A 10202-nucleotide genomic window follows, 5' to 3' on the forward strand; every position below is an offset into this window, starting at 1 on the left:
CTTTGGGAACAAGGTCCCCATCGCCCCGCCCCCTTCCCTGCAACCTGACTGCATCCTGATGCGTTTGCATGGAAAGTTTCTGAAAACCAAGCTCAGTTCCAAACACCATCCAGTGGGCAGGTAATTCCCTTGGCCATAAAACAATCCCAGGCCGCACAAAGGAAGACAGAAGTCTGCGTCCTTTATCGCCAGTGTGTTTCATTTCACATTCTACATTTCACTTTGAGAAGAGATCATTTTCTCTGATCTGAACCTGCACCTGGGCACCCTCTCCCACACACTGGTGCAAGAACGAAGACCTCAGAGTACAAAGTCTACACAGGGCCAGCACTCCGCTGGGCTCCATCTGTCCCTGGCTTCTATCACTGCATTTTCTGCTCTTTTTAATGCGCCACAAAATGTTATGCATTCTACTTTACTCCAAAGTGTTCCTTTATCTTTGCACTCCATTTCTAGATTGGAGCCATTGCATATTTTGACTAACTAAATTTATTCCTTAGGAAGCAGAACTAAAATGTGCTTTTAAAAAGTCTTTCTTTCATGTGATAATGGTATGGATTTGCTTTCGTCAGTTCAGTCAGTTCAAAAAAGTAAGTTATTACAGAAACCCTCAAAATTTAATGGAATCACCAAAATAAAATCCTATGTGGCCCAAAAAGGTTATTTCCATTTGCTGTTGATGCTGGATTCATAGTAGCTTTACTCAATAAATGTTTATTGAAAGCATGTATGAATGAAAAATATTATCTTTACTTAGTTACTACTTTTTAAAGACTTTTACTCTATGGTCACATCTTATATTCACAACAATTTTGTGACCAGCTGAAATTCTAGATTAGTTTTATGGAAAATATTGGCTCTCCCCCTCCCCACAGAGTGGGATTGCTGTACATGGCTGCTTTGGGAATTGTAACCAGAAAAAGAATGGTCTGAGTGTCAATGTCAGAAATTTCCCGGATGAGACAACTGAAACAAATGCATTCATAGATGAATATGAGTTGACACCAGCAGCAGAGTATGTGGTTTACAGCATGGACTCTGGGAACCAAAAGACTCATTCCTTCTATGACCTCAGGCCGGCTTCTTACCTTCTCTGAGCTCCATCTCTTCTCTATAGAATGGCAATACTAATAGACTATATTGCAGCGGTTCTCAACCTGTGGGTCGCCAACCTGTGGGTCGCGACCCTTTGGGGGTCAAACGACCCTTTCACAGGGGTCGCCTAAGACCATCAGAAAACACATATATAATTACATATTGTTTTTGTGATTAATCACTATGCTTTAATTATGTTCAATTTGTAACAATGGGAATACATCCTGCATATCAGATATTTACATTACGATTCATAACAGTAGCAAAATTACAGTTATGAAGTAGCAACGAAAATAATTTTATGGTTGGGGGTCACCACAACATGAGGAACTGTATTTACCCTTTGCAGTCCAATGTTATTTTTGGAATTCAAACAGTCTGGTCCAAATCAATTGACGGGATTGGATGTTGAACTTTTAATGTTCTTATTGCTCGACATTGGACCTGCTCCTAGCGCCTGGTCTGTCCAGTCAGCCTCCAGGTTGGACCGAAAAGGGTTAAAGGGTTGCGGCATTAGGAAGATTGAGAACCACCGCTCTATTGTGAAAAGTACCTGAGCAGTGTATGTAAAAGACTTAGAAGAGTACAAATACATACTAAAAATGAACATTTACTGAGTATTTTGAAGGTGATGACAATGATAATAATAGTGGTGATGATGATGTAATGATGGCAAAATAGGGATCGCATCATATTCAAGTCGTCTTCACATGCTTGGAAACTGAGTCTTCTTATTTCCAATTCCCTAGCTCTCAAGGAAGCTTTGTAATAGGGAGGTATCTCCGGGGCTGGGTGACTAATGTTTATTTTGTGTCCTCTTTCAGAAAGTGCAGGTGGTGGTAACTGTTTTGGACTATGACAAGATTGGCAAGAACGATGCCATCGGCAAAGTCTTTGTGGGCTACAACAGCACCGGGGCTGAGTTGCGACATTGGTCAGACATGCTGGCCAACCCCAGGCGACCCATTGCCCAGTGGCACACCCTACAGGTAGAGGAGGAAGTTGACGCCATGCTGGCCATCAAGAAGTAAAGGAAAGAAGCCTTTCTGCATCTGCCCACATAGTGCTCTTTAGCCAGTATCTGTAAATACCTCAGTAATATGGGTCCTTGCGTTTTTCCAGCCATGCGTTCCTGACACGGTTCAGTGGTACTTCAAATCCTGTTTTAATTTGCACAAATTTAAAGGTAGAGAGCCCCTGAGTCCTTCATCATACAACTGCCCTCCAAATCTACTCTTCTTTTAAGCAATATGATGTGTAGATAGAGCATGACTGAACTTATTTATTGTATCACACAGTTGTACATACCAGTATGCTAAAGATTTATTTCTAGTTTGTGTATTTGTATGTTGTAAGCGTTTCCTAATCTGTGTATATCTAGATGTTTTTAATAAGATGTTCTATTTTAAACTATGTAAATTGACTGAGATATAGGAGAGCTGATAATATATTACTAGTATATGGTAAATATAGTATCGTCTGCATTCCCAGCAAAAATATCAACTTGTAAGGCACTAGTACAGTGAAACTGACACCTTAAAGGACAACTTAAACCTGAGCTTTCTATTGAATCATTTGAGTACCAAGATACACTTACACCACATATTTGGTGGGTGCGTCCAATTTTGTAGAATTTCTTCACAGGCAAATTAGCATGATCTGAGCAGCATCCAGGCTGACCTCCAGGAAGTATAGCCACAAAACAGAACAGCATCTGTCTGTACATATCTACAAAGCTAAAACCAGGGCTTCACTCTTACATTTGAAGGAGCAACTGAACAGGAGTCAATGATTTCATGTTATTGCATATAGAGTAGCAACTTGACGGTGTTGTGTGTGTGTGTGTGTGTGTGTGTGTGTGTGCGTGTGTGCATGTGTGCATGTGTGTGTGCATTTGTTTAGGGATGGGGGTGGGTGGGAAGATGCTGAGGGGAGAAGTCAGCATTTCTGAAATATTGCCTGACTATTTCAAAAGAAACAAGTAGCTCTCCATTATCACCTTTATACAAAACGTGCATCCTGTGAATTCTGTTCCAGATTTCACACAGCTAATAATTCCAAAACATTTGCACACTAGACTTTGTAACAAGATATTTTATTACACAAAACCAGATTAGAAGGAATGCAGGATATTTTTAACACAGCAATCTGTGCTTATTACACAAAGTTACTTTGTGGTACACAGACAGTATTGTAATCCCATCAAAAGATGAAAAGCAAACAATTAGCCATAGTTCTGAATGCACTTCGATTAAGCCAAAACAGACAGCTAGTGATCTTTTTTATATGCTCTTTTTACTTAAAGAAGTTTTAATTTGTCCTTTAAAAAAAGGTGAAACAAAACCAAGAACAAGTTCTAGAAAACTGAAGCAACCTCTTATGTATTCTAGATGCTTGACTTAGGAGGAGTTTTTAAATGTTTTCAATGTTATTATGTAGTAAATGGCACTATTATGAAGCTACTAGTCATTCCATAAGAGTCTTCAAGGACTGCTCTGTGTAACACTGTGACTGCCTTGTGTGCTTAGACACGTAGTTTCCTCAGTGGATAGCACTCAATTTATCCCGTAGTGATATTGTACACAATACTGCCATTCCCTCTACTGCACTGCCCGAAGTGTGTAGCACAAACAGTTCTCGTTACAAAGGACCAACTCAGAACTGAAAAGCTATGCATAGGACAAGGAAGATACACAGAACGGGGTGGGACACAGCATTTTGTCAAGCACTGTGCAATATTCCATATTTTCCCCACGATGGCAGACAACCACTCTGAAGGGCAGCCTGTTGTCACACTGCATCGAGTCTTTTCTCCCACTCACTTCTGCAGCCCATTTGAACTCCAGGCCACAGAGAGTCGGGATGTGCTGAGGTGGGAGTTGATCGCCACCAATATCAGAACATAGTGGAGGAAAACTAGGCAGAAGACTTGAGGGTATCATGCCACACTTTTTTTTTAACAACACAAAGAGAATTCAAAAAGGGCTGGTGGGAGGCTTGGAACATGGGGTTAGTGGTTTCCTGAATTCTCTTCATTATTCTTTCCTCATCAAAGAAGAGGCATACCCTTTGACCTTTCAGACCAGTGATAGCAAACTCTAGAACTGGGACAGACAAAAAGGACAAAAGAATAACATCTCCCTCTTCTGTAGGTGGTCCACACTTAAAAAAGAAAGAAAGAAAAACACAGATATTAGAAAATGGGGAAGGTTTGATGTAAGACTAGATACCTGTTTGAACGGAAGAGTCAAATGAGAATCTTTCCATTGTAAAGGACCGAACACAATCAAAGAGAGGGAGTTGATTGACTTGTAAAAATTCCTGAAATACCAGAAACTGACATCTCATTTTATTGTATTTAGCTTCACGTTGTTGACACTGAAACAGTACTTCAAAACAAGCAGGTTCAAGCTGCCGAAGACACATGATTTCTTGCATTCAAGTCCTACTAATGCATTCTCTTGCAACACTGCCAGACGTGGGGTCTTGTCGCCACTGAATCAGTTGGTACTATACCATCTCTCACAAGTCAGTGACCGAACCTGCTCTAAGTCCAAGATTCGCCCTCAGATAAGCCAGATGTACCTTTCTGACAAAGCTGTGTAAAGTGTTAGAATCGGATGCTCTAGAAAGATCCTAGTTGCCTTTGTGTATATTTACTGCCTGCTTGAGTGTTTCTATGTGTGGGTTTTCTCTGTATCTTGTAGAAATGTTGGGGTGTTTCCTTCTGCCATATGGCTCGTGGCCCGCGAGCCCACTACTTTAGCTGTATTTTACCTTCATTTTTGATGAGGTGGTTTAAATTTTGTTTCACTTCGTGTAGTGAATTCCACAGTAGTTTTCTGATCGTTGTTAAAAATAACTTCACATATTACCCGGATATTCAATAAAAATGTTTTATTTCCTGTTGATGTTGTGCCACCTTTCAACTCCTTGTCTTGCCTGACTCTAGGGGTCGGTCGATGGCCTGTGGACTCTGGGGCCAGAGGCAGATCAACAATGCACCGAGCGCTGCCTCGGTTCCTGGCTGGGAACACAGCGGCTGCAGGGACACAATGCCCGGAGCGCATGCGGCCAGAGTTCCTGGCAGCGTCCGTCTCAGTATGTTTCTCTGTTTCTGGTCAATCCACCTGGTGCAGCATCAGGCCTCCTGCTGTGCCCAAACTATGTCCTCCAGGGTTTGCACGCTAGAGCCTGAGCCACACAGCCTCTCCAGACTGGGATTGAAAGTCAGGTTTTTAAACCCCATTTTTGGAGGGCAGCATGATGTTAAATACCCTACCTGCTGCAATTCCTAGAGATAAAAGTAAATATCTCCTCCACTAAATGCCATGTTTTTACTGGATGCTGGAGATACAATGAGTGATGTAACCAGGTCCTCCTGTCCCTGAGCCCACAGTCTCAGGCAGACGTAGAAAGGCACCATTAAAATACACTGCACTGTGCACCTCGGTCCCTGAGAATTTCACTAGAGCCAGTGGTCGGCAAACTGTGGCTCGCAAGCCACATGCAGCTCTTTGGCCCCTTGAGTGTGGCTCTTCCACAAAATACCGACTTCTGTTCATGGGCCACGAAGTTTCAATCGCACTGTACGTGCGCGCCCACACGTGGTATTTTGTGGAAGAGCCACACTCAAGGGGCCAAAGAGCCACATGTGGCTCGAGAGCTGCAGTTTGCCCACCACTGCACTAGACCAATCACAGCGGACACCCTGGTGTGCTACCCTGACTCCCCTGTTGCACTGCTGACAGCTCACAGCTGTGTCCTTCTGACCTTCACTGAGGAAGCTGCCTGACTTAGGAGACCACGCATCCTCCCCGGGCAGCCCACATCTGTGGCCTCACGGGATCTCTCGAAGGCGCCATCTCAGTCTCACAGCCCCAGGGTTAGCTGAGGATGCTCTTGCAGCCGCACTGCAGTGCAAATTCTTCCTCACAGTTTCCCTAGCTCCTTTACAGGGGTTACTCCCAAGAGCACTCCCCAGTGAGACCCCTTCATCCGAGAATCTGCATCCTGGGGAACCCATCTCATAACACATTCTTTGGGGTGAGGGAGCGATATGAACAAAAGTTTCCTGGAGAGGACAACGCCAGAGGGACATGCTAACGGAACCGGAAGGAGTTATCCCAGTGTGGAGGCAAGACTGTGACAAAAAATACCTCACTTAACAAGGCTTCAAGTTTCCCCACAGTAAGGTCTTCGACTGCTGGCTACATCCTACTCGCTTCAGCCAGCTTTCGTTAGGCACCGCCACGGAGAGATGGCACTAAGCCACACGGCTCGACAGCTGGGGAGGGGCCACTTAGCTACCGCACACTCCGAGGAACACTGGCTGAGTGCTCAGTGCAAGCCGAGAAAAGGACGTTGGAGGCAGTCCACCAGGATTAGGTGCAACAAATAATCATTTGTTTGTTTTTCTTAAATAGCTCCTTGGCATTATGTATGAAAGTAGAATATTTCTTTTTTTAAAATACGTTTTTATTGATTTCAGAGAGAGGAAAGGAAAGGGAGAGAGAGATAGAAACATCAATGATGAGAAAGAATCATCGATTGGCTGCCTCCTGTAAAGCCCACTGGGATCGAGCCGCAGCCTGGGCATGTGCCCTGATTGGGAATCAAGCCACGACCTCCTGGTTCATAGGTCAAGAGCTCCCCGGAGTCTCTCTCTTCCTCTTTTTTTTAACCCCTCACCCAAGAATATGTTGCTCTTCTTTATCTTTTAGAGAGAGCAGAAGGGAAGGAAACATCAATATGAGAAACATTGATCAGCCATACCATCCCAGCTAGAATATTTCTTAATTAATTCACAAAAGCAAAAACAAAAAATCATCCATGTTGGGGGCTTCAGTCAGGAAAACAAAACCACTCCATGGGTTTCAAAGAGGGAATTTTATAGGAAATTGGCCACAAAGAGAGAACCGAGAACACATGGGTGAGACGATGAGTGAAACCAGAGATTCACAGACACCACCTGTAATTGTCTGTCAGGGCTGCCCTTACAAAACACCAGGGGCCCACCGAGGGGCTGAGACAACAGAAGTTTGTGTTCTCCCAGTTCTGGAGGTCAGAGTTCGAGACCAAGGTGCTGGCGGGTTGGCTTTTCCTAGCCTCTCCTCCATGCCTGTGCCCTCACCTCCTCATATTAAGGACATAAGTCCTATTGGATTAGGGCCCACCTCATCTTCACCTAATTACCTCTGTGAGGGCTCCTGGTCCAAACAGTCGCATTCTGTGGTGGTGGGTTAGGACTTGGACTACGCATGGACAAGGCTGAAGCACAGGTGAGCCCACAGCGCCACCGCTCAGTCTGGGAGAACCAATTGGAGAGACAGTGTTAATCAGGCCCAGACCCTGAACGGAGGGGCTGGAACTCAGTTTTCTGGGACCACTGAGGCTGGTGGGGGGACACCAGTGAGGCCCCCCTTTGGAGGTTGGGGAGGCCAGAAGACCCTGGCCCCGCAGTGGCCACTGTGCCTGCCGGAGAGAGGCAAGAGCTGGAAACAGGACTGTGGGTCCCTTCTCCCCTCCACCTAACCCAACCCAGCCAGGGCCTCCCATTGGCAGAGCCTAATCAGAGTCAACTGGCCAGGAGTCTGGGAAACAGCCTACTGGGTCTTAGCACCCACCCCGAGTACATGGCAGAGCCAAGACAGGTGGGAATGAGGGCAGAGAACAAGCAGGCAATGACCAATGCATTAGTTGCCTTAGTCCCGTGGCCGGCAAACTGCGGCTCGCGAGCCACATGCGGCTCTTTGGCCCCTTGAGTGTGGCTCTTCCTAAGCCTTAGGAGTACCCTAATTAAGTTAATAACAATGTACCTATCTATATAGTTTAAGTTTAAAAAATTTGGCTCTTGCACATCAGCATCCTGCGGTCTCCAGGAGCAGAGTGCCAGCGTTCCACACATGGGTTCTCTCTTGCAGGTCTGGAGGAGAAAGCTCCTGGGACATCGGGTATGTGCCCTCAGCTTTGTCGCTGCCTCTGTGTCCTGCTCTGGGAGTGGGCAGCTTCGATTAAACCATCTGCTAGGATTTGACAGGTTCTCACCAAAAAAAAAAAAAAAAAAATTTGGCTCTCAAAAGAAATTTCAATTGTTGTATTGTTGATATTTGGCTCTGTTGACTAATGAGTTTGCCGACCACTGCCTTAGTCCTTTCAGGCTGCTATAACAAAAATACCACAGAGGGGATGATTTAAACACACATATTTAACTCTCACAGTGCTGGAGGCTGGGAAGTCTGAGCTCAAGGCACCAGTAGATTCAGTGGGTGTGTGTGGGGCGGGGGGAGGGGAAATTAGATGGGAGGGGTCGTCTTCTTGCTGTGCCCTCACAAGGTAAAAGGGGAAAGAAAGCTCCCTGGAGTCCTTCTCTCTCTCTCTCTTTTTTTAAAACACTCACCCAAGGATATGTTTCTATTGATTTTTTAGAGAAAAAGGAAGGGAGAGGGAGAGAGAGAGAAACATCAATGTGAGAGAGAAACATCGATTGGCTGCCTCCTGTGCCCATCCTGACCAGGATGGAACCCACAATCTGGTATATCCCCTGACCGGGAATCAAACCTGCCACCTTTTGCTCCAACACCGGCCTGGGCTCCCTGGAGTCTTTTATCAGGGCTCTAATCCCATTCATAAGGGCTTCACCCTCATAACCTAATCACCTCACAAGGCCCCACCTCCTAAGAGTGTTGGGATTTCCACATAAACATTCCAGGGGCACACACTTCTCGGCAGCTGCACAGACACTCTGAACACTCTTGTTTCTTCCTCGGAGGATCCAGGGCAGGTACCTGAGCCGCGCTAGGCCTCACACACCTGATGAAACAGATGCATGCGCAGAAATCACATTCTTATTCTATTTATGCAGAGAGTTTACTGTCACAGATTTGAAAATTCCAACCATGATTGCAATCACCCCCTCGCTGCAACACATCTTTATTATACATGCACCGGGCTCTTTGATGTTTAGCAACTGATTTAAGCTGCACACAAATCTTTACCATTAAACAGTCAGAAGGCAACTGTGGAATAAAGAGGTAAGGAATCAGGAAAATAAAAATGAGAAATGGCCTAATACTAAATGTACGAAGAAATTTCCCAAAGCCTACAGAGTAGTCATTATTCAGGAGGAACCATCAAGAAGGAACAGTAATGAAAACACCAGGCAAACCTGCTGATGATTTGTGATCTAACTTCTGAGGCTGGCTGAAAGTTACCTGCAGGTTACCATCTGCATTTCAGCCATGCTGAGCACTCCGCCTTCCCACCGACACACATGCCAGAGTTCCCACACTCATCCTTCTCCTCTGACAGTAGCCCTCCTGCCAACAGCCCTTCCCCTGTGTAAAACATACTTGCTCCTGCCGGGGTGCACACAGCTTCAACAGGATTTTGTACTAACCGAGTCAGGACTCACTTCCTTCCCAGCTGTCCACTTTACCTCCATCACTTCCCTACCTCCCCTGGGATGGGAGTGCAGGATTCCTTAAGTTGCCTGGGGAAGGAACCCATTTCAAGCTGAATTAGGAAAAGAGAGAGAGAAGGAAGAAGGAAGTGGGGGTAAGGAAGCAAGAGAGAGGAATAAACTAATGGCTCATCTAAGCAGGAAGTTCAAGGTATGATTACATTCAGGAACAGCTGGATCAAGGCCCTCAAACAATGTAGACATCCCATTTATTCTCTCTCTTCCCCTTTTGCCACCAGTGTCTCCATATGACAGCACAGATGGCCCCTAGCACCTCTAAACTTATATTCTTCCAGCTTAGCATGCTTGCAGAGAGCACTACTTTCACAATTATGGCACCAAAATTCCCCGACCTAATTATACATACAGATAACGCAATATTCACTTTGGCCAACAAAACAACACTATTTGGCCCCCATACACCTCTGCCAGGTGGTATGTTGAAGGCCCAGACTCAGACCACAGCAACAGCTTGGTCATTCTTCCCCTTGACCAAAAACACTACTGAAAAGGAAATATTATAAGTATGCACCACCTCTCATTATCTGAAAACATCAATTGGTTTTCCAGGCACCAATCATCTGCTATATATGTTAAGCAGCCTTTATTCAAAAGCACTAAGGCATTAACACAATTCTAGATTCCT

The 10202-nt window shown here is 45.0% G+C and overlaps 1 protein-coding gene across 4 annotated transcripts in view; it reads left to right on the forward strand.

Moving 5' to 3' along the window:
• The window catches only part of SYT1 (synaptotagmin 1), a 567791-nt gene extending 562787 nt beyond the window's left edge, over positions 1-5004 (forward strand). For all 4 annotated transcript variants that reach the window (XM_059683704.1, XM_059683702.1, XM_059683701.1 and 1 more), the window contains one exon: positions 1920-5004. In XM_059683704.1, the coding sequence (XP_059539687.1) occupies positions 1920-2126 (207 nt within the window). In that variant the 3' untranslated portion in view covers positions 2127-5004. The remainder of the gene's footprint in view (positions 1-1919) is intronic.
• Positions 5005-10202: the final 5198 nt, after the last annotated feature.

This window comes from Myotis daubentonii, chromosome 2 (genome assembly GCF_963259705.1).
Source record: "Myotis daubentonii chromosome 2, mMyoDau2.1, whole genome shotgun sequence".
Classification (NCBI taxonomy): Eukaryota; Metazoa; Chordata; class Mammalia; order Chiroptera; family Vespertilionidae; genus Myotis; species Myotis daubentonii.